At 44.1% G+C, this 24,807-nt stretch overlaps 1 protein-coding gene across 2 annotated transcripts in view; it reads right to left on the bottom strand.

Annotated features, from left to right (window-relative positions):
• The window catches only part of LOC143961286 (mucin-17-like), a 50,012-nt gene extending 28,289 nt beyond the window's left edge, over nucleotides 1-21,723 (bottom strand). Inside the window, exons 1-3 of one of the 2 annotated variants that reach the window (XM_077470537.1) lie at nucleotides 21,481-21,723; nucleotides 12,394-12,618; nucleotides 7,130-7,234 (exon numbers count right to left, since the gene is read on the bottom strand). In XM_077470537.1, the coding sequence (XP_077326663.1) occupies nucleotides 7,130-7,234; nucleotides 12,394-12,618; nucleotides 21,481-21,526 (376 nt within the window). In that variant the 5' untranslated portion in view covers nucleotides 21,527-21,723. The remainder of the gene's footprint in view (nucleotides 1-7,129; nucleotides 7,235-12,393; nucleotides 12,619-21,480) is intronic. The other variant, XM_077470538.1, reaches the window with a different exon arrangement.
• Nucleotides 21,724-24,807: the final 3,084 nt, after the last annotated feature.

Genomic DNA, 24,807 nt, shown 5'->3' with positions numbered 1-24,807 from the left:
CGGCTTATTGAGGTTGATGCTGTCTTGCTGCTCCCACATTGCCTGGGCAACGAGGGGCTGTGCTTTTCGTTTCAGCAGACTCTCGGAGCATTATAACGTGGTTCGTGGGTGCGGGACCACAGGAAAACTATTCTGTATAAAGGAATCTGTCCACAGCACAACTATTATGCCATGTACACATGACCAGACTTTCCAGCAGACTAGGTCCGACGGTCTTCCCGATGGACTTTCAGCGGAGTTCCGAACGAACGGACTTGGCCACACACAAATGGACTAAGTCCATTTGAAAGTCCGTTTGTTTTGAACATGATGACGTGAATGAGACTAAACAAGGAAGTTCAATAGCCAGTAGCCAATAGCTGCCCTTGCGTTATATTTGGTCCATCGGACTAGCACACAGACGAACGGTTTTCCCAATTTTTAGTCCATTGGAATTGAGTCAATCAGATAGATTTGAAACATGTTATATTTCTAGGTCCGTCTGTTTTTTTTTTTCAAAAAACGATCAGACTAGCCCACACATGATCGGATTGTCCAACGGACTGATCCCGTTGGACCTAGTCTGCCGGAAAGTTCGGTCATGTGTACGCAGCATAACTCATACACTCCACAAATCTGGCCTTTATGGAAGAGTGGCAAGAAGAAAGCCATTGTTGAAACAAAGTCATAACAAGTCTCATTTGAAGGTTGCGAGAAGTCATGTGGGGAAGGTGCTCTAGTGAAATGAGACCCAAATTTAAATTGTTGGCCTAAAAGCAAATTGCTATATGTGGTGGAAAACTAACACTGCACATCACCCTGAACACACCATCCCCACCGTGAAACATGGTGGTGGCAGCATCATGTTGTGGGGATGCATTTCTTTAGTGGGGAATCTTAGGCCGCGTACACACGGGCGGACTGTTCGCCCAACCTTGTCCGCTGAACAGTGTTTGGGCGGACAGTCCGCCCGTGTGTGGGCTTTCAGCGGACAGTTTCAGCGGACAGTTGGACGGACAAAGTCTTTCGGAAATTCCGAAAAACTGTCCGCTGAAACTGTGTTTGAGCGAACAGTCCGCCCGTGTGTAGGCTACTTTCGAAATGAGCAAACTGTTCCCGCTCGGAAAGTCCGCCCATTTCGAGCGCGTGTACAGGTAGGCGGGCCCGCGAAGGAGACGTCGCGGGCTCCGCCGCCTGGAATGGGCTTAAAGGGGAACCCCAACGCCGAAAAAATCGGCGTGGGGGTTCCCCCAAAGTCCACACCAGAACCTTGTCCGAGCACGCTACCCGGCCGGCCAGGAAAGGGGGGCGAGCGAGCGCGCCCCCCCTCCTGAGCCGTACCAGGCCGCGTGCCCTCAACATGGGGGGGTGCCTTGGGGAAGGGGGGGCCGCGCGGCCCCCCCCACCCCAAAGCACCTTGTCCCCATGTTGATGAGGACAAGGGCCTCTTCCCGACAACCCTGGCCGTTGGTTGTCGGGGTCTGCGGGCGGGGGGCTTATCGGAATCCGGGAGCCCCCTTTAAGAAGGGGGCCCCCGGATACCGGCCCCCCACCCTATGTGAATGAGTATGGGGTACAATGTACCCCTACCCATTCACCTGTGAAATAAAGTACAAAAAAAAACACAACACAGGGAAAAAATATTTTATTGCACAGCTCCGGGGGTCTTCCGTCTTCGGGGGTCTTCTCGCCGGACTCCTCCGCTATCTGTGTGTAGCTCTTTTACTAGCGGAGGAGTCCGGCTTTCTTCCTCCCCGCCGCCGGCCTCTTCTCCCGACTTCGGGGGTCTTGTCCCCCTCTTCGGTTCTTCTGCCGGGCCACCGCGCCTTCTTGTAGCTCTTTTACAGGCGGTGGCCCGGTCTTTTGTCGCCGCTGTCGTCGCCGCCGCCGCCGCCTTCCGTTCTTGTTCTTCTTCTTGTTCTTCTTCTTCTTCTCCTGGAGATGTTGACTCGACGAGCTCTCCGGCCGGAATGCCAGAGCCGCGCTGTGCGGTCACTTATATAGTGACAATGGGGCGGTGTCACATGGTATATGTCACATGGGTTGGTCACATGGGTTGATGTCACATGGGGACTATGACATCGTAAGGGGGCGGGTCACCATGTGACCAACCCATGTGACATATACCATGTGACACCGCCCCATTGTCACTATATAAGTGGCAGCGGAGCGTGTCCCTGGCATTCCGGCCGGAGAGCTCGTCGAGTCAACATCTCCAGGAGAAGAAGAAGAAGAACAAGAAGAAGAACAAGAACGGAAGGCGGCGGCGGCGGCGACGACAGCGGCGACAGAAGACCGGGCCACCGCCTGTAAAAGAGCTACAAGAAGGCGCGGTGGCCCGGCAGAAGAACCGAAGGCGGCGAAAAGAAGAACGGAAGGCAGCGGCGACAGAAGACCGGGCCACCGCCTGCAAAAGAGCTATAAGAAGGCGCGGTGGCCCGGCAGAAGAACCGAAGAGGGGGACAAGACCCCCGAAGTCGGGAGAAGAGGCCGGCGGCGGGGAGGAAGAAAGCCGGACTCCTCCGCTAGTAAAAGAGCTGCACACAGATAGCGGAGGAGTCCGGCGAGAAGACCCCCGAAGACGGAAGACCCCCGGAGCTGTGCAATAAAATATTTTTTCCCTGTGTTGTGTTTTTTTTTGTACTTTATTTCACAGGTGAATGGGTAGGGGTACATTGTACCCCATACTCATTCACATAGGGTGGGGGGCCGGTATCCGGGGGCCCCCTTCTTAAAGGGGGCTCCCGGATTCCGATAAGCCCCCCGCCCGCAGACCCCGACAACCAACGGCCAGGGTTGTCGGGAAGAGGCCCTTGTCCTCATCAACATGGGGACAAGGTGCTTTGGGGTGGGGGGGCCGCGCGGCCCCCCCTTCCCCAAGGCACCCCCCATGTTGAGGGCACGCGGCCTGGTACGGCTCAGGAGGGGGGGCGCGCTCGCTCGCCCCCCTTTCCTGGCCGGCCGGGTAGCGTGCTCGGACAAGGGTCTGGTGTGGACTTTGGGGGAACCCCCACGCCGATTTTTTTCGGCGTTGGGGTTCCCCTTTAAGCCCATTCCAGGCGGCGGAGCCCGCGACGTCTCCTTCGCGGGCCCCGCCTACCTGTACACGCGCTCGAAATGGGCGGATTTGCCACCTCCTTACGTGGGCGAGTCCGTTCATTTCAAAAGTTGAGCGAACTGTTTGGCAAACAGTTCGCTGAAACAGTCCGCTCGTGTGTGGGCAAGTCCGCTCATGCAAATTTTGAGCGGACTGTTTGCCGAAACTGTTTGACGGACAAGGTTGGGCAAACAGTCCGCGCGTGTGTACGCGGCCTTAGAAGAAAACCTGTTAGAGTCTGTAGACTGGGGCAGAGGTTCACCTTCCAGCAGGACAATTACCCTAAACATACAGTCAGAGCTACAATGGAATGGTTTGGATAAAAGCCATGGTCTGTTGTTATGGAGCATTGGGTGAGTACATGGATTGAAAACTGGCTACAAGTGCGAGTTCAGAGGATGATGATAAATGGGGAATACTTGGAATGGTCAGGGGTGGGAAGTGGGGTCCCCCCGGGTTCTGTGCTGGGACCAATCATATTTAATTTGTTCATAAACAACCTGGAGGATGGGGTAAACAGTTCAATCTCAGTATTTGCAAATGATACTAAGCTAAGCAGGGCTATAACTTCTCCACAGCATGTGGAAACCTTGCAAGAAGTTCTGAACAAGTTAATGGGGTGGGCAACAAAAGGCAAATGAAGAAAAATTTAAAATAATGCATTTGGGTAGCAAAAATATGATTGCAATCTACTCACTTAAGGGTGAACCTCAGGGGGAATCTAGGATGGAAAAGGACCTGGGGGTCCTAGTGGATGATAGGCTCAGCAATGGCATGTAATGCCTAGCTGCTGCTGCTAACAAAGCAAACAGAATATTGGCATGCATTAAAAAGGGGATCAACTCCAGGGATAGAGCAATAATTCTCCTGCTCTACAAGACTCTAGTCTGGCCTCGCCTGAGTATGCTGTCCAGTTCTGGGCACCAGTCCTCAGGAAGGATGTACTGGAAATGCAGCGAGTACAAAGAAGGGCAACAAAGCTAATAAAGGGTCTGGAGGATATTAGTTATGAGGAAAGGTTGCGAGCACTGAACTTATTCTCTCTGGAGAAGAGACGCTTGAGAGGAGATATGATTTCAATTTACAAATACAATACTGGTGACCCCACAATTGGAATAAAACTTTTTTGCAGAAGGAAGTTTAAGATACATGGCCACTCATTAAACTGAGAAGAAAATAGGTTTAACCTTAAACTACGTAGGGGGTTCTTTACTGTAAGAGCGGCAAGAATGTGGAATTCCCTTCCACAGGCGGTGATCTCAGCGGGGGGGGGGGGGGGGGCATCAATAGATTCAAAAATTATTAGATAAGCACCTGAACGACTGCAGCATATAGAAATATACAATGTAATACTAACATATAGTCATACACATAGGTTGAAATTGATGGACTTGTGTCTTTTTTCAACCTCACCTAACTATATGTTAGAATGGTCCAGTCAAAGTCCAGACCTAAATCCAATTGAGAATCTGTTACAAGACTTGAAAATTTCTGTTCACAGACGCTCTCCATCCAATCTGACAATTTTTTTCCAATTTGAGCTATTTTGCAAAGAAGAATGGGCAAAAATGTCACTCTCTAGATGTGCAAAGCTGGTAGAGACATCCCCATAAAGACTTGCAGCTGTAATTGCAATGAACGATGGTTCCACAATGTATTAACTCCGGGGGGCTGAATACACATGCATGCCACACTTTTCACATATTTATTTGGAAATTATTTTGGAAACCATTCATCATTTTCCTTCCACTTCACAATTAGGTGCCACTTTGTGTTGGTCTATCACATAAAATCCCAACAAAAAAAAAATATGTTTTTGGCTGTAACATGATAAAATGTGGAAAATTTCAAGGAACTGTACTGTATGTTGTGATTTTTACACCATTTTGCATGTCCAAATATGTTGTGATTTTTACTAAAGATGACATTATACTGCTTACAGAATTAACCCTGAAGAAGGAGCTAACTGACTCCAAAACGAGTCGGATACGTTTAGAATCTCTGCACGTATAATTTGCAACAACCATATGTATATTGTATTTTGTGATTTGGTATCCTGTTATGTGAAAACTTCTTACACAATTTGTATACTATTCTTTTAGGGAATTTAAGTAAAATGTAAAGATTTTTTAAATATTACTATTATTTGAGCCTTAAAAGTCCCACCCAATAGGGGAAATTCTATTCTTTATAAATTTATAACATAGGGATGTGGCCAACACAGCATATAAAACTCGAATGTATGCTATTTACAGACATGCACACAGCTAGTTTTTTTTTATATAAATAGATCCCTAAGTATCTTTTCCATAATTCATATTTTTGTCTGATTCTGTGAAGAATCATTTAATCAGATCATTATGTGTATGCCCACCAATACACTGATTCTCATTTTTTTTTTAAAGAACAGCTGAAGTCCCAGAAATAGATATACATTCAGCTAGATCAGGGGTCTCAAACTGGCGGCACTCCAGCTGTTGCAAAACTACAAGTCCCATGAGACATTGCAAGGCTGACAGTTACAAGCATGACTCCCACAGGCAGAGGCATGATGGGACTTGTAGTTTTGCAACAGCTGGAGGGCCGCCAGTTTGAGACCCCTGAGCTAGATGTTTAGAGAAGCAGCCCTGATACAAAATTGACACTTCTTGGAGTGTCAGATAGGGTACCCTCCAGGCATGTTCCCACATCATCAGTGTGTTTTAGCTTCCTTGGAGGACCTCTGCAACTTTTTTTTTTACTTTAACTCTTTATACTTTCCTGCTCCCTCCAGGTGCATTCCTTTTGCTTCCTAAGCTCATGTGTCCACCTCCTATGACATCATCAGGCAGTGGGCAGGTCCTGAATTCTGCAAGTAGTATGTAATCACTTGCCAGTCTTTGCAGCACTCACCTGTATGTGCAGAGTGACCTGATGATGAGCCCCCAGAGGGAAGGGTCTTTGACACCCTGGGATAACAGGAGAAAGCTGAAGACAGCAGCACCATCTAGTGGCCAAGAGAACTTTCTGCAGGGGACAGCATTGCAGATAGGATAAACATTGCAGTGAGAGCTGGCCCCTGTGCCTCTGCATTGGCCAGTGAACCTGCTCATCAGATCGAAAGGCTAATAAGAAGGCAAAGGAGCAGGTACTGAGGCAGTACTCTCCTGGGGTCCAGGGCAACCTGATGATGAGCTCCCAGGGGAGGACCTTTGACACCCTGGGCTAACAGGAGAAATCTGCAGACGACAGCATCATATAGTGGCATAGAGTGCTTTCTGTAGGGGCAGCACTGGAGATAGGATAAGTATTGCAATGAAAACTGGCCCCTGTTCGCCAGTGAAGCTGCTCATCATTTTTTAGGGGCCAATGGTGGGACAAAGATGGGGTGGAATGAGGTAACACTCTCCTGCAGGGTGGCCAGATGTTTTACCCCAAGAGACAGCACCTTTGACACCCTGGGCTCCCAGGAGAAATCTGAAGACAGCAGCACCATCTAGTGGCAGAAGCAGCTTTATGTAGGGGACAGTGCCAGAGATAGGATAAATATTGCAGTAAGAGCTGGCCCCTGTGTCTCACTATTGGCAGTGAGATCACTCATCACATTGAGGAACCAAGCAAGGATGGGGTGGCATGAGGTAGCACTCTCCTGTGATTCCAGGGTTGCCTGAGCCACCAGGGGAAGGGTCTTTGATATCTTGGGCTCAGAAGAGAATGCTGAAGGGAATGGCTCCATCTAGTGGTCAAGTGAACTTTCTGCAAGGAACAGCACTGGAGATAAGTATTTCAGTGAGAACTGGGCTCACTACTGGTGCTGCTGATGATGTTAAAAGGGCGAAAAGTGAGAAAAAAGTGGGGTGGTGATATAAGGTATCACCAATCTCTTAAACACAGTGAACATAGTGAGCAGATTGGGATTTTCCTGGAAGTGTCTCCTATTAAATGCTAACAGCACTTTGCAAAATAAAAAATGAATTGGAACTTCAGCTGCACACTAAGTAACATGACTATAACTTCAAAGTTAGATATATTGTATGTTAAATAATAAACTATTTAATTTATTTCCACACTTACCAACAGTTATAATGTTTTTTATGATTTCACAGAATTTTCCTTCAAAATTGCTTGGACAATAACAGATGTAATTTTCATAGATACCTCCATTCTGGCATGCTAGAACTATAGAAGAAACAATACAGACGTATTAAAAAGCAACCAAACAGATGTATTTGCCTTTATTGTGGTTGGTTTAAACATTGGCTATCATGAGAAAAAGAAACACTGTAAGCCAATCAGGCCTTCTTACACTGCACAGTACACATGGTGCTTCCTGATAGGAGGGGGCATCTCTATCCAATCACTGGCTGGGGCAGTCTTTGACCAAGCTTTATTCTTTTAAATGCAGCAGAGGAAAGTGAGGCCAGATCTGGAGAGTGCTGTAACCGCGGGCCTGGAACTGGCTAAACATAGTTGGTATTGGCATTGGTTTACGTGGTTCATTCTTTTATGTTCTCATTGGACATTGGCCATTTTCAGTTATAAAGCAAAAAAACTTACTCAACCAGATGTGTTCACATCCAAATAGAATTTCCATTTAATTCACATCCATAGGTTGCCTCTGATCTTATATAGATTTTCAGATTAGAAAGTCAGATTGACCTATGTGGGGAATAATATACTTTTTCCAGGTCAGTGCCTCAAACAAAATTGCTGCAAATTTACCAGCATGACAACCCAGCAACTAGCGTTTTAAGATCATGTAGGGATGGGCAATTCTGCTTCTATGTCCTTGCAATACAAATTTCCTTTATAGTGTGTCTATAACTATTTTAAGTTTGGAATAAACAGAGGTAGGGAACACTATCACAATTTTTTCCCTGTCTGTGACCCTGGGAAAATATTAGAACATAAATGGAAGTCTTTCTGAATTTAGGGAAACCCCCTCTGGGGAGAATTGTCATTGAATCAGATTTCCACTTGTAGCACCCTCTAGTGTAGCGTGCTAGGTTGTATATAGTTTGTAGTGTAGATAAATTGTTAGGTTTGGCTGGCAGCCAAGCCTGTATTGAATCTGGGTCAGGTGGGAGTGACTCAGGGAGGCTGGATGACTCATCAGGCAGCACCTCCTCCTACTTGCTGGAACTTTGGAGAAACTTCCAGAAGAATGGGAGGAAGGTTAGGAGGATCTGCCTAGAGTATTGATGAGGGCCCCAGCCAAGCTCCAGCAAGTGGGCTGGCTGGGGGAGGGCACCTCTAAAATACACAGGGTCATGTCAGCAAAGGGCAGTTTGGGTGGAAGCTGTAGATGGAGTGCTGAGGAGGCTGTCATTGGCCCTTGAGGGTAACGCCCTACTCTGGGGGATGGCCTCGGGCCTGGGGTCAGGTGCTGGAGGGATCTTCTTATAACACATGGGGGAGTCCTGTCCAGAAGCATGGGAGCAAGAGTGAGGACAACAGGAGCCAGCTAGCACATCCAAGAGGTCTCCAGGGAGAAGACAGCTGGGTGGCTGCTAAGTTTGTCAGTCTGGGAGAATTGTGGGACGCAGCTAGGAGGGCTAGTGAGAGGGGCAGCTGCAGCCAGGTGGGCTGGCAGTGCCTGAAGAGGTGGTGCTGGGAACAGTAGCCACAGGAATGTAGCAGGACACTGGAATTTTCTCTACACAGCCAAACGGGCCTGCGGTCCCTGCCTGCAAAGGGCTTTTTGCTTGATCTGATTGAGTGATCTGACTTGCCAGATTCACCAAACTGTGTTCCAGCTGGGTCTGTGCTGTTTTCTGCAACAAGTTTTGTGCAGGAGGAAAGAAAGGAGTGTATATATGAAGAAGTATGTTCCGGTGGGCAACCCATAATATGGGCAACCCATAATAATCACAATACCTATCCAAGTTCTATCCCTCAATAAAACACTGTTTCTGGTCTGAGTGGCAGAGGAGGAAGATGAGTGTAACTTTAACTTTTAAGTGACTTTCCACTTTAAAGATCTAGTAAATATTAGACATGTGCAGAGTAAAATATTTTGTTTCGGAATTTCGTTTTCGTCCGAAAACTTAATTTATTTAGTTACTCCCGAAATTCGTTTTTATTTATTTCATTTTTCGTTCAAAAATTGCATTCGTCCGAAAATCCACATGAATTACTATTGAATCTGTCTTTGAAGGCTTATGGTGTCTGTCGAATGTATAAAGAAGATTCGACAGAGCTAGTATAAATATACTAAACAAATTGCTTTGGATTTGCTCCCATATATTTACCAGATATACATGGCTTTACTCACTAACAGCAGCATATACTTTTTTTCATCCCTTTCTTCCCCCTCCTTGCAGACCTTTAACTGGGTATTAAATCCCAGCAGGTGGGCCAAATTTTTCTGATTATTGTGATTTGCTGTCACTTTGGTCACATGATTTGGAATCAGACTCACTGGCTCTCGATCAAGAGAGAGCTTGTCTCATTACACACACTTATCACAGAAACCCTAACCACCATGGGGCAATATCGGTGTTAAGGACCAACATCCCTATGCCAAACATATTTATTAAAAATGTGAAAAAAATAAATAATACATTTCATACCACCCTCAATAAACCAAATCATGTGATATAAATTAAACATATGCATGTGACAAATAATATGAATGAACTATGTAAATGCAACAATATAATCATAATAAAGTCCATAAACTGTCTGTCACAGGTGTCTCTCCCCAACGATGTGGCCAAACGAGATGTGTAGATCAGAAAAAGAAGCTCCCCATAGTGTAGCTTATAGCCGTTTATTTGAAAAAATTTACTCATTCCATTAAGAACACATAAAAATGGAGTCGGTACGCCAAGTTGCGCTCCACCTGCGCTCCAACCACGATGGTGGAAGTGTCGTATCATGTATGTAAACCGACGCATTTCCTCAGTGCGTCTGCTGTCCTCAGGGGTCATGTGATCATGATGAGCAACAGGTTAAAGTGTATGTTTGTTTTTCATTTTGGAATTAATAGTTTGTGTTGAAGAATTACATCCTTTGTCAAGTTTTTATTGCTGTCGATGTCCCTGGTTTAGACTTACCCTATCTGTTTGTCCTTGTAGGCATTGTCACTATGACAGAAAGTGATTTTATGTACCTGACAATACTGGTGACCGACGCTCTAGACATCAGGAGAGGGGAGTGAGTTCCACTCCAGCAACCCTCTCCGGAATCCATTCAATTCCTAAAGCGGGTAGGATCTTCCTATTCCAACTATTGAGCACAAGTGGGTCAGCCCTCTCTGAGGGTGGTATAGGGCAAACTAAAATGTTACAGATGCCAACAGAGGTGAAGAGAAATCGTTTTAATGGTGAAGCTGTCTAAGTAAAGAATTTCCCCCCATTCTGTAAAAAAAAAAAAATATCTCTAATTTCCTGCTGCATATCTAGGACAGGAAGTCAAGAGAAATCTCACCAATTGATACAGACAGCAAAAGTTAAGCTGATAAGAGTTAAGCAGTCTAGTTTTGGTCAACAATCCTCAGGAAGGATGTCTTGAACTAGATAGAGTCCAGAGAAGGGCAACAAGAACAATAAGGGGACTGAAAGACCACATATATAAGATATGACTACAAACATTAAAGGGGTTGTAAAGGTAAATGTTTTTTCAACTTAATGCATTCTATGCATTAAGGTGAAAAAACATCTGACAGTGCCTGCGCCCCCAGCCCCCCCCCCCCGTTTTACTTACCTCACCTTACCTCGAAAGTCCCGCGCTCGTCCCCCGACGTCCTTTCCACTGTTCAGCCTGGCCGCTGATTGGCTGGAGTGGATGGATGGAAAGCAGCGTAGCCATTGGCTCGCGCTGCTGTCAATCACATCCACTGACGCTATAGCCACCGGCTGTATCACGGGAGCGCGCCCGCAGATGCTTCTCACCATGTGAGGGAGTCATGGGGAAAGCAAAAGAATTGTCAAAGGATCTGCGTGAAAAGGTAGTTGAACTGTATAAAACAGGAAAGGGATATAAAAAGATATCCAAGAAATTGAGAATGCCAATCAGCAGTCTTACAACTCTAATCAAGAAGTAGAAAATGAGGGGTTCTGTTGAAACCAAACCACGGTCAGGTAGACCAACTAAAATGCCAGCCACAACTGCCAGCCAAACTGTTCGAGATGCAAAAAAAACCCCACAAATAGCTTCAGGTGAGATACAGGTCTCTCTGAAAACATTTGGTGTGGCTGTTTCAAGATGCACAATAAGGAGGAACTTGAAGAAAGATGGGCTGCATGGTCAAGTCGCCAGAAGAAAGCAATTACTACGCAAATGCCACAAAGTATCCTGCATACAATATGCCAAACAACACAGAGACAAGCCTCAAACCTTCTGGCACAAAGTAATTTTGAGTTATGAGACCAAAAGTAAGCTTTTTGGCCACAACCATAAACTCTTCATTTGGAGAGGAGTCAACAAGGCCTATGATGAAAGGTACACCATTCCTTTTGTGAAACACGGAGGTGGATTGCTGATGTTTTGGGGATGTGTGAGCTACAAAGGCACAGGAAATTTGGTCAAAATTGATGGCAAGATGAATGCAGTATTTTATCAAAAAATACTGTAGGAACATTTGCATTCATCAGCCATGAAGCTGTGCATGGGACGTACTTGGACATTCCAACATGACAATGATCCAAAACACAAGGCCAAGTCGACCTGTCATTGGCTACAGCAGAATAAAGTGAAGGTTCTGGAGTGGCCATATCAGTCTCCTGACCTCAATATCATTGAGCAACTCTGGGGAGATCTCAAACGTGCCGTTCATGCAAGACAGCCCAATAATTTACAGGAACTGGAGGCTTTTTGCCAAGAGGAATGGGCAGCTTTACCATCTGAGAAGATAAAGAGCCTCATCCAAAAATACCACGAAAGACTTCAAGCTGTCATTGATGTTAAAGGGGGCAATACAAGGTATTAAGAACTGGGGCAGGTAAACTTCTGATCAGGGTCATTTGGGTAGTTTCTGTTGAGATTATGATTTAAAAAGAGTAAAAACAGTTGATTGATAATAAATGGCTTCAGCCAAACCATGAGTGAAAGAAGAAAGTTTTTGTGTTATCATTCATATTCTCTGAAAAATGGTCAAGAAATCATAAATTCTGCCATTCTGTAAACTCTTGAGCACAACTGTATATAAGCCCTTTCCTACTTTATCCAAAACTAAAAATCTTGGCTATAGATACAAATAAAACTTCTATAGTACAGCCAGTAGTCTATTAACTCTATACTACATACTGTAAACCAAGATAGTCTTACTGACTGAACACATGGGGCCTCACTTAGATTATTTTTAATGAATACATCAATACTTAGGCATAACTCACATGATGGTGTTCTAATGTTACTTGTGGTGGTTGTCAGTGAGCTTGTACTTGTAGTTTTAATATTTTCTGTATTAGAGGCCGTTGTTATATTGGTTGTACTTGTAGATGCTGTATTAGAGGCAGGTGTTGTATTGGTTGCTTCTGTTGTAGTTTGAGCTATAATTGTTGCTTCTTTAGTTGAAAGTGATAATTGAGCAGTAGTGGTTAAGGTAGCTGTGTTGTTTCCTGGAGAAATTAAAGAAAAATGAATAAAGGTGATGAACATGGCTAAGACAGGAAAGGAATACATAAAACGTTCAAACAGATAAAGCAGTTTAATAAAGCTTCTCAGGTAAATAAAGCAAATTTGATATTTTTCCATTTGGGATAAAATAAAAATTTTTTTTGGCTAGCCTGCAACTCTGCCGTGAATACTTATCCTTCCCAGTCACCCCATTTACCTTCCCGGAGTTCCATGAAATACCTGGTGTCTTCCAAATATAGGGGAGTATGTGACTCTCTCTTCTGCCTTCCATGATGCAGTACTGGGTTAATCCTCAAGCTCATGTGCTGTCATATTTGTCACTTGTAAGCTCATACTCAACCTTATTTGCCAGAGCCCTATCACTTTCTGCTTGTAGGTTCCATTATATTATCCTGAGAGCTCTGGGGGACACAAGATGGTCAGTGGGAGGGGAGTTGTGCACCCTGTATACCCACACCAATACTTGGGCACTGGGGGTGGGGGCACATTCTATACCCACACTGATACCTGTTCTCTTGCTGGCTCCCTATATATCCCTATCAATATCTGGGCACTAGGAGGCACCCTGTATACCCACACTGATACCAGGGTATGGGCTGCACCCTGTATACCCACACTCCTGTTATTAGTCTAACATGTCCTGACACTGAAAACTTTAGGCATTTTTTTCTCCCATAATAACCAGCAATGTAACCATGTTACATAGTCTCAACCACTGCACTGTATTCATTGGGGTTGATTTACTAAAGCTGGAGAGTGAAAAATCTGGTGCAGCTGTGCATGGCAGCCCCTCTGCTTTTAACCTCAGCTTACTCAATTAAGCTTTGTCAAAAACATCTGGAAGCTGGTTTCTATGCAGAGAACATAATGGAAAAGGTGAACATTTGTTCTATGTATATTGATTCCAATCACCATAGTACCTAGTCTAGGACTAGTGTCAGTTGTCTTAGTTATATGGCCTAAGGTTTGAATTGTCCAATCCTTGGGGTAGAAATGTTAGAACAGCATTACATGTAAGTGACAGATGTTGTCAAAGGCCCCCCACTTTTCTTTAGGGATGGTTGTTCAAGTTTTAAAAGATATGTTTGTGATTTAAAAAACAAACAATTATATGCACCTAGGTAGATGCAGCATTGGTCCGATGCTGCATCTGTCCCCAGGCAGTTTTGCAGTGAGAACTGAGCAATCAGACACCACTGATCGCTCAGTTTTCCCCCTCCACTCTGAGCAGAAACTCATGACTGTCAGTCAGCAGCTCTCTGATCTCCCCTCCAGCTCTCACTGGAGTGCTGGGCTGTGGAGGGGCGGGGGGGCTGGGTCAGGCTCTCAGTGGATAGCTGCAAGCCTGAGCCAGGTTATGGTCCAGGCATCTGGTTGGATCCCGACCATATTGTCCAGATATTTCCCGAACCTAGACCAAAAATAGGTCACAGGAGTGCAGAATTAACTGCACTCCTGTGATCCACAGGAGAAGTATGGCCAACAAAGGTTTAGCCATACTTCTCCTTTAAGTAGATGTCTCCTTCATGCCTCATGTGAACAGCTGTAGTGTGCCAAGAAAGTATGGTGAGCTGTGCATGAGCAGCTCAGCATGCATTCAGTGGAAGATCAAAAGTAGGCAGCTAAGTGTATATTATTGCAAACGAGACATTGTACCTATTCTAAATATACTGTAAAGGAAAGATATCTATACTTACCTATACTAAGGGCACTCCAGGCCAGTTACACAATCTCTCCAATGGCCGACTTCACTGAAGAGGAAAGATTGCAGATAATGACTGCAGAGCCTGGGCGATAAGGTCACTCATAGGCTTACTACAGGCATCCATTGTTGGCTATCCCTCTTCTACACTGAAGCTGGTACTGGAAATAAATCATGTAACTAGACAGGAGTACCCTCAGCATAGTAGAGTATACACCTCTTTCCATTCACACATTCACACACAGGGTATTTAGAAAAGGCTTAAAATGGGAATAGATTTAGGTATAGTTAGAATTTGAATGGAATACTACTTTAAGTTTAGTCCGGGTTTAAGTACTGAGTTACTTCTGTGGCTATAAATACTGATGTTCCTGGCAATCACTATAGCTGGGAAAGCTACTTGGTGGTGTTGCAAATGGTCTTCAATTTAATTTGGCTTGCTGGAAGGGAGGTGCTGTCTATGCTACCACTCCTCGGGAGCTGATGTTTTGGGGAAGGTACATAGATGACATCCTCTTATTTGGAATGGTGAAAAAAGTGCTCTTAGTAAGTTTCAGGAGTGACTGAACAACACCAATAACACCAATGATATTTATTTGTAGTAATGGCATTTGCGCATTCTAATGATTCTTTCTTAAACGAACAACTTATAATCATGGTTCAGCTGCCATAAGCCTCAGTGGATACTTACATTTCCACAGTTTATGATGAAAGAAAAAGTTGTAATTTTCTTAGTGATTATTATGATCAGGCAGCTAATTTAAAGACACCTTTTTTAGAGAAAGGTGAATATTTTTAGTTAAAAAAAATAAAAAAACTGAAGAAACAACCACTCTGAAAAGAAGAAATTTATTTAAATATAAAAAAACAAAAGAGGGTAAAAAGTACAAGCATCAATGGGTGTTTTTAACTCAATTTAATACACATTATAAAATGTAGAAGCCATTTTTATGAAATGGCTTATTATGAAGGATAAAACTATTTGTCCCCCTCCTCCTTAAAAAATACTTAAAAAAAAAAAATTGTTATATCTTTTGTATGGTTAAAATTGGCATATAATGTAGTTGACCCTCCATACTAGGAATGAGCTACCAGTTTGATCTGAACCCATGTTTGGACTCAATTTTGTTTGGTTGTTCATTAAACCTTCAAACATACTAAAGGGGTGTTTGTCTAAGCTGAAACTCCAGCTGCAGTGGGAAGTGATACATTTAGCAGTGTTACTACTACTGCTGCTAACTGTGGCTACTTTCCACAAACTGCTTGTTAGGGAGCTGGTGGCCATGGCACCCTAAAAACTAGTGAGTCATCCCCGGTCAGCCCATTTAGCTGGAATTTCCAGTTGACGGATGTGTGTAAACAAAGGGTGACCCTTCATGTCTCTTATGGATATCAAGGGGCACCCCATGCAAAAAAAAAAAAGAGCGGGACTCCCCCTGCAGTCCATACCACACCCTTTCGGATATGGATTTGTAGGGGGAAACCAATGCTATAACAAGAAAAAAGCATGCCCTCCCCAAATCTATTCTAGACCCTTATCTGAGCATGCAGCCTGGCAGAAAAGGGGAGAAACTACCATGTTCCTCCCCTTCTGAACCATACCAGGCCATATGCCTTCAAGATCTGGCAGTACCTTGTGGGCCTATTGGCCAACTCTGCAAAGCGCCTTGTGAACATGCTGATGAGGACATGGACAAAACTATATGATTATACTAAAATAATAATTTTTTTAATGAACATAACATTATTTTTAATCCCTAGCAATCAAAGCAAAGTTACCAATATAGCCTATTCAAAACCATGACCCTCAAGACAACCTAACATCATAAACGTACAACTAATGCCACGTACACATGACCAGACTTTCCGGCAGACTAGGTCTGACGGTCTTCCCGACTGACTTTTCAGTGGAGTTCTGATGGACTTCCAAAGGAACGGACTTGGCCACACACGAACGGACTAAGTCCGTTCGAAAGTCAGTTCATTTTCAACATGATGACGTAAGACAGGACTAAAAAAGGTAGTTCAATAGCCAGTAGCCAATAGCTTCCCTTCCGTCATATTTGATCCGTCGGACCAGCATACAGACGAGCGGTTTTCCTGATAGGAATTGAGTCCGCCGAACAGATTTAAAACATGTTCTATTTCTAGGTCCACTTGATTTTTATAAGGAAAAACGATCGGATTAGCCAACACATGATTGGATTGTCTGACGAGCTGATCCCATCAGACCCAGCCGGAAAGTCCGGTCATGTGTACGTGGCATAAAATTTAACATAGCCTTTACTAAGCTTAACTTGTGAACTTAACGTACAACTAACCATTAAACTTAAAGCGGACCTTCAGTAATTTTTTCATATTTCCATCTATTAAATCTTCTGCCCTTGTTTTAACTTTGGGTAGTAAAATATTTTTTGTGCCAGTAAATACCTTATACAGACCACATCCTGTTTCTTGTCTGGTAAAAAGCCTAGGCTTATATCATCATGCACAGCTCTCTCTCTCTCACTCTTGTGAGAGTTTGCCAGGAAGGGAGGGGGGATGAGTCATAAAAGGGGCAAAGCGGGCTGCAGAGCTGGAGGTTTGCCCAGCTGCCCACAGTTAACATGAATGCAGCCGGTCTCAGTGGAGGGAGATTTGTGCAGCATATTTGGCAATTACAGAATCACAGAATATATAAAATAATATGCAAAGTAGTTGGAGGAAAGCTTTAGAATGGCAAAGATGTTTTTATTACAAATTATGTGAGCAGACTGCAGTTCCTCTTTAACCTCAACCTATAAATCTTCACTTAATGGCAGGCGTAATAAAAACTGGAGTCGGTTAATTTATAAATTCTGAGAGTTATCTTTTTTATGACTGAGAAGACTCTGTATGTCTCTTCTGCCATAAATGTTGTACATTGTACAATGATCTGTGCATGTGCAGCTTGATGTGTTCAGGGACAAGATTCTGAAGGTACAATAAGAGAGTTTGCAGTTGTTGCGTCACATTATAGAAAGCTGCTGTAGGTCCAAAACTTTGTGTGCAGTTTAATTTAGCTATAACCCCTAAACCTAAAGTGTAGTTAAATCCCAAACTTTTTTATTTTTAGTTTTGGATAGACTGGTGAGTTAGAACTTTCTATTTGTCCTGGCGACCATTGTCACTGGGACTGAAGTAGGGGGAAAAAAAAATCAAAAATATTGAGTTGTCCCCAGAACAGGAATAGAGGTCAAATCTTCTCATAGGGACAAATGTCTACGCCCTTGTACACACGGTCGGAGATTCAGACGGACTGTGTCCGATCGGACCGTTTTGTCGAATATTCCGACTGTGTGTAGGCTCCATTGGACTGTTTCCGTCGGAGTATCCAACGGACCAAGTTTTCCAACTTGATAAAATTTTCCGACAAAATGCTCCGATCGGAATACTCCGATCATGTGTAGAGAATTCCGATCGGACAAAGTGCCACGCATGCTCAGATCAAATTCCTACACCAAAGCTATTGGCTACTAGCCTGAACGTAGTCCCGTCGTAACGAAATAACGTCATCACGTTCTGAACGATCGGATTTTCTGACAACTTTGTCCGACCGTGTGTATGCAACAGTTTCGGACAAAATTCGTCGGACAAAATCCGACAGATTTGGTTGTCGGAATGTCCGACCGTGTGTACAAGGCCTAAGAACTGATTTCCTTTGGAGAGATTTCTTCTTACTTCTACAGAAAATAAATAAAAGCACAAATGACAAATAAAACCCAACAGAAGTTTTGCCTTTAGAAAAAAAAAATGTCTTGCGATGTCCTTCCATCTTCAATCATGCCGCCGTCCGTTAAATAGAAAAAATAAAAAGCTCTGCCTCGATAAGAGGCCTCCCGCCGACGGCTGTGTCTTGGCTGTGACAGCTGTTATATAGGCAAGTAAGGGAACACCCAGTGACATAACCGAGTGACCCAGCCTCTTCTGACTTCATGTGACGTCAGAGGGGGCAGGGTCATTTGGTCACGTCAGTGGGTGGCCTGGCCCTTGCCTATATATAAGCTGTCACAGCGAAAAGACAGCAGTCGCCGGGAGGCCCCCCATGGAGGCAGTTTTTTTTTTTTCTTCTATTTTTCGGGTCTGACGGGCAACGTCATTGAAGCTGGATGTACATCACGGGACACCTTTTTTTATTTTTAATTTAGAAATTGTCAAAAACTATCTGTTGTGGTTTTTACTTTTTGACACTTTTTTTGGTGAATGTTAAGGGGTACAATGTACCCGATGCCCATTCAAATGGTGGGGGGGGCGGGATCTGGGGGCCCCCTGGTTAAAGGGGCCTTCCAGATTCCGATAAGCCCCCCGCCCGCAGACCCCGACAACCAATGGCCAGGGTTGTCGGGAAGAGGCTCTTTTCCCCATCAACATCAACACGATATTTAAAGGAAACTTTCTTTTTCATTGTTTCACTTTAAGCAGTAGTAAACCACTTTCAGCCCCGGACCATTTAGCTGGCTTAAGACCAGATCACTTTTTGCGATTCGGCACTATGACAATTGCGCGGTCGTGCGACGTGGCTCCCAAACAAAATTTACGTCCTTTTTTTCCCACAAATAGAGCTTTCTTTTGGTGGTATTTGATCACCCCTGCAGTTTTTATTTTTTGCGCTATAAACAAAAATAGAGCCACAATTTTGAAAAAAACGCATTATTTTTTACTTTTTGTTACAATAAATATCCCCCAAAAATATATATAAAAAATGTTTTCCCTCAGTTTAGGCCGATACGTATTCTTCTACATATTTTTGGTAAAAAAAAAAAAATCGCAATAAGCGATTATTGATTGGTTTGCGCAAAAGTTATAGCGTTTACAAAATAGGGGATAGTTTTATGGCATTTTTATTAATATTTTTTTTTTTACTAGTAATGGCAGCGATCAGCAATTTTTATTATGACTGCGACATTATGGCGGACACATCGGACATTTTTGACACATTTTTTGGGACCATTGTCATTTATGCAGCAATCACTGCTATACAAATGCACTGATTCCTGTGTAAATGATACTGGCAGTGAAGGGGTTAACCAGTGGGTGGCAGTGTAGGGGTTAAGTGTTCCTAGGGGCGTGCTACTAACTGTGGGGGGCTGGGCTTTGTGTTAGTGAACACTGATCTCTGCTCCAATCACATGGAGCAGAGATCAGCGTCACCTGTTGCTAGGCAGAACGGGGAGATGCTGTTTACAACGGCATCTCTCCGTTCAGCTGCCCCGTGAGACGATCGGGGACTCATGGGGGTCCAGACCGGCACGCGAGCGTGCTGCCGGCGACGCGCACGCGATGGCAGGGCGGCATATTAAAATGGACGTACCTGTACGCCAATATGCCTGCTCGTGCCATTCTGCCGACGTACATCGGCGTGCGCCGGTCGGGAAGTGGTTAAAGACTTTTTTTTACATTGATACATGTCCCCTGGGGCAGTACATGGGTCCCCAAACACTTTTTATGGCAATAACATACATATAAGCCTTTAAAATTAGCACTTTTGATTTTTCATGTTCGTGTCCCATAGACTTTAATAGGGTTCGCGTGTTCTTTAGAACTTTTTGCCTGTTCGCTGTGTTTCTGGTGCGAACCGAACCAAGGGGGGGGTGTTCAGCCCATCCCTAATTATTATATAACCAATCAAATGGATACATCAGCCAATAAATGGAGGTTCATCGAAGGACGACTACAGAACTGTTCTTGCATTGACAGGATAGATTGCTGCAAAAGAGACCCAGGGCACCCAGTAGAAGATCAGGGGCATGTACCCTGGGTGCCAGGGTCTACCAGCAATACTACCCTAGCTGCTTATGTTATTGTCCATAATATGGATATTAAAGTGACACTGTTAAAATGCCCAGACTACTGATATTAAAGTAAACAATTTTCCTATTTTCCAAAAATAATCTATGCACGTCCACTACCTAATGGCCCTGTAATCTTTTTTCGTTAAATTGTTTCTTGTTGTGTTATTCTGACTTTGTTATTGTCCTCCATGAGCTCCTGAACATCTCCTTTTCACCCTCGTTTGGAACAAGTGGTGAACATTGGTTGCGATCATGTGCACTGCTCTATGCGCATTACACATCACACATAGTCCATACTTCCTAACCCATAGATGTAGCGAGCATGAGAGGGTGGTTATGTTCCTACATACAGCAGGACCATGGAGAATGTAGTCACCCTCTCACAGGAGGTCAGATCACAGCAGAAACTCAGAGATTTTGAGGAGCCTGAGCGAAATAGAAGGCTCTTGAGTCAGGAATACATGCTGGAATATTTTTTCTTTAAATCAGATCTATCAATCTATGAGAATGTTTGACCATTCTTCCAGAAGTACATTTGTGAGGTCAGGCACTGATGTTGGACAAGTCTACGCTCCAATTCATCCCAAAGGTGTTCTATCGGGTTGAGGTCAGGACTCTGTGCAGGCCAGTCAAGTTCCTCAACCCCAAACTTGCTCATCCATGTCTTTATGGACCTTGCTTTGTGCACTGGTCCAAATCATTTGGTGGACAGGGATTATGGTGTGGGGTTGTTTTTCAGGGGTTGGGCTTGGCCCCTTAGTTCCAGTGAATGGAACAATTCCATGCTCCCAACTTTGTGGGAACAGTTTGGGGATGGTCCCTTCCTGCTCCAACATGACTGCACACCAGTTCACAAAGCAAGGTCCATAAAGACATGGATGAGCGAGTCTGGGGTGGAGGAACTTGACTGACCTCAACACAATAGAACACCTTTGGGATGAATTAGAGCGGAGACTGTGAGCCAGACCTTCTCGTCCAACATCAGTGCCTGAACTTACAAATTTGCTTCTGGAAGAATGGTCAAACATTCCCATAGACACACTCCTAAACCTTGTGGACAGCCTTCCCAGAAGAGTTGAAGCTGTAATAGCAGCAAAGGGTGGGCCAACTGTATATTGAAACTTACAGATTAAGACTGGGATGCCATTAAAGTTCATGTGCATGTAAAGTCAGGGTCCCAATACTTTTAACAATATAGTGTATATATTATACACTGTCATGCCATTCTGTACCTTTTTTTGTCATCAAGTTGTCATCAAACAGGAAGTCAGTACATACCCCCAGCTACAAAAGAGTGTAAAAAATGCTGTAATTAGAAGAGCTTCACTTACCTATCATTGCAACAAGTAGCATCACAGTCATCGATGAAAGCTTCATGGTTGAGTCTGCTCAGTAATGAAATCCAATGATAAGATTACTTCTTGGAAATGAGATTGTAGAAGGTTCTTCCTTAACAGAAATATGGAGACCGAGACTAGACATCCCTCCTTATATACCTTTCACTTACATCACCATTGCACACTTTGCATAGACACATACATTTAGTGTATGAATAACTGCGATGTAAAATAATATAATAGCAAAAAATAAAAAATTAAATCTAAGATAGTTCATAAGGCAGATAATATAACTTCCTGATTGGGAGACAATAAAGCAAAGGTTGGTAGTGGTACATCAAACCTAAAGGTACAAAGGTGTTCAGAAGAATGTCAAGTCCCTGTCATGTTCTTCTTAACCACTTCAGCCCCGGACCAATTGTCAGCCTAAAGACCAGAGGTCTTTTTACAATTTCGCCCTGCACTGCTTTAACTGGTAATTGCGCGGTCATGCAATGTTGTACCCAAACAAAATTTGCGTCCTTTTCTTCCCACAAATAGAGCTTTCTTTTGATGGTATTTGATAGCCTCTGCGATTTTTATTTTTTACGATATAAAAGGAAAAAAACTGATAATTTAGAAAAAAAAAAGATATTTTCTACTTTTTGTTATAAGAAAAATCAAATAAACTCAAATTTAGTCATACATTTAGGCCAAAATGTATTCAGCCACATGTCTTTAGTAAAAAAAAAATGTCAATAAGCGAACATTTATTGGTTTGCGCAAAAGTTATTGCATCTAAAAACTAGAGTACATTTTCTGGAATTTACACAGCTTTTAATTTATGACTAATCTAATTTCTTGAGATGCTAAAATGACAGGGCAGTACAACCCCCCCCCCCCCCAATGACCCCAATTTGGACAGTAGACACCCCAAGGAAATCTCTGAGGGGCATGTTGAGCCCATTGAATATTTTTTTTTTCCCCCAAGTGATTGAATAATGACAAAAAAAAAAAAAGTTTACAAAAAGTTGTCACTAAATGATATATTGCTCACACATGCCATAGTTATATGTGGAATTGCACCCCAAAATATATTCTGCTGCTTCTCCTGAGTACGGGGATACCACATGTGTGGGACTTTTTGGGAGTCTAGCCGCATACGGCACCCCGAAAACCAATCACTGCCTTCAGGATTTCTAAGGGTGCAAATTTTTGATTTCACTCCTCACTACCTATCATAGTTTCAAAGGCCATAAAATGCCAAAATAGCACCAAATTACCCCTTTTTGGAAAGTAGACACCCCAAGCTATTTACTGAGAAGCATGTGGAGTCCGTGAAATATTTTATATTTTGCCACAAGTTGCAGGGATATTACAAACTTTTTCTTTTTTTGCACAAAGTTGTCACTAAATGATATGTTGCTCACACATACTATGGGCATATGTGAAATTACACCCCAAAATACATTCTGCTGCTTCTCCTGAGTACGGAGATACCACATGTGTGGGACTTTTTGGGAGCCTAGCCGCGTACGGGACCCCAAAAACCAAGCACCGCCTTCAGGATTTAAATATAAAATGCTACCAAAAAAAACTGTTAGCGATCGCAGGGATCAGGCCTGACTCTGCAAACGTGTTTTTATGTAAGTGACAGTGACCGATCGATACCGCACTTGGGTTGGCTGGGCGGAGGGACAAAACGCAGGTGCTAGCAGGTATCTGGGCTGATTCCGCTAACAATGCATTTTTTTGGAACCCTAAACTGCTGGGAACGCTAGTATAGATCTGATCAGATCAGATATTGATCTGTTCAGATTCTATACCACTATGGGAGGTGTATGCTTTGCGCGTGGGTGTTAGCTCTACTGGCACTAACCTAGTGCTGCCTGGGGCGACGCAGACCCTGACCCTAAAACCTAATTGATATCACCCGCCGGGTGATCAGGGGGTTAAACCTTTATTGGGTAATAAATGGTGGGTGCCCTGATGCTATAAAAAGCAAGCTAACTAACCAGAGTCACCCGTAACACTTATACGGTGATCACTGGTGGAAGGGTTAACTAGGGGCAATCAGGGGGTTAAAACCTTTATTAGGTAGTATATGGGGGTTCCTGACGCTATATAAAAACCTGACGGGAACCTAAATAACTAAATAATTAACTGGCTATCCAGCGTCACCAGTGACACTTTTACGGTGATCGCTGGTGAAAGGGTTAACTCTAGGGGCAATCAGGGGGGTTAAAACCTTTATTGGGTAGTATATGGGGGTATCTAACGCTATAAAAACCTGGCGGTGAACCTAAAAAATAACTAGCTACCTAGCGGCACCAGTGAAACGAATGCAGCGATCAGAAAAACTATTGCTTAGTGACACTGGCAAAAGGGGGTGAAAGGGTTACCTGGGGGCAATCAGGGGGTTAAAACCTTTATTAGGTAGTATATGGGGGTCCCTGACGCTATATAAAAACCTGGCGGAGAACCTAAATAACTAAATGACTAACCAGCATCACCGGTGACACTTATACGGTGATCGCTGGTGAAAGGATTAAATCTAGGGGCAATCAGGAGGTTAAAACCTTTATTGGGTAGTATATGGGGGGTAGCTAATGCTATAAAAACCTGGCGGTGAACCTAAAAAATAACTAGCTACCTAGCGGCACCAGTGACACTAATGCAGCGATCAGAAAAATGATCGCTTAGTGAAACTGGCAAAAGGGGTGAAAGGGTTAACTCTAGGGGCAATCAGGGGGTTAAACCTTTATTAGGGGGGGTAGGGGGCTACCCTGGACCTAACACTAACTGCCCTGACACTTTTTACTGTCAAAACTGACACTAAATGCAGTGATCAGTAAATAAATGATCACTGCAATCAGTGACACTGACTAGGAGGGGCGGGGGGCGATCGGGGGGTGACAGTGTGCCTATGTGTACCTACATGTCAGTGTAGTGTTGGTGCACTTACTATGTCTTCTCTCCTCGCCGTTCGGTCAAAAAGACCGTGACATCACTTCCTCCTGCCTGTGTTTACACTACACAGGCAGGGGAAGCTTCTCATTCGCCAGGAGCGATCGAGAGGGGATGGCCAGAAACCAACGGCCATCCCCTCATCCCGGATCGTTCCTGAAGCGAAATGGACCACCGCAGCCAGTGGGAGGGGGTCCGATCGGACCCCCCACCCGCTGGAAGGCGGGCACATAGGGGTACGTGCTTGTGCCCGTCCGTGCCATTCTGCAGACGTATAATTACATGCGGCGGTCCTTAAGTGGTTAAAGACATACAAGGGGCAAAATGACTTTGTTGTCCGCTGTCCACCCGCAATCGCGGTACAGAGAGGCAGAA

The sequence above is a fragment of the Lithobates pipiens genome, unplaced genomic scaffold (genome assembly GCF_037356315.1).
Source record: "Lithobates pipiens isolate NorthernLeopardFrog02 unplaced genomic scaffold, aLitPip1_a1.2 Scaffold_8, whole genome shotgun sequence".
NCBI lineage: Eukaryota > Metazoa > Chordata > Amphibia > Anura > Ranidae > Lithobates > Lithobates pipiens.
The sequence above is the reverse complement of the archived record's forward strand: the minus strand, read 5'-3'. Positions and strand labels throughout refer to the sequence as shown.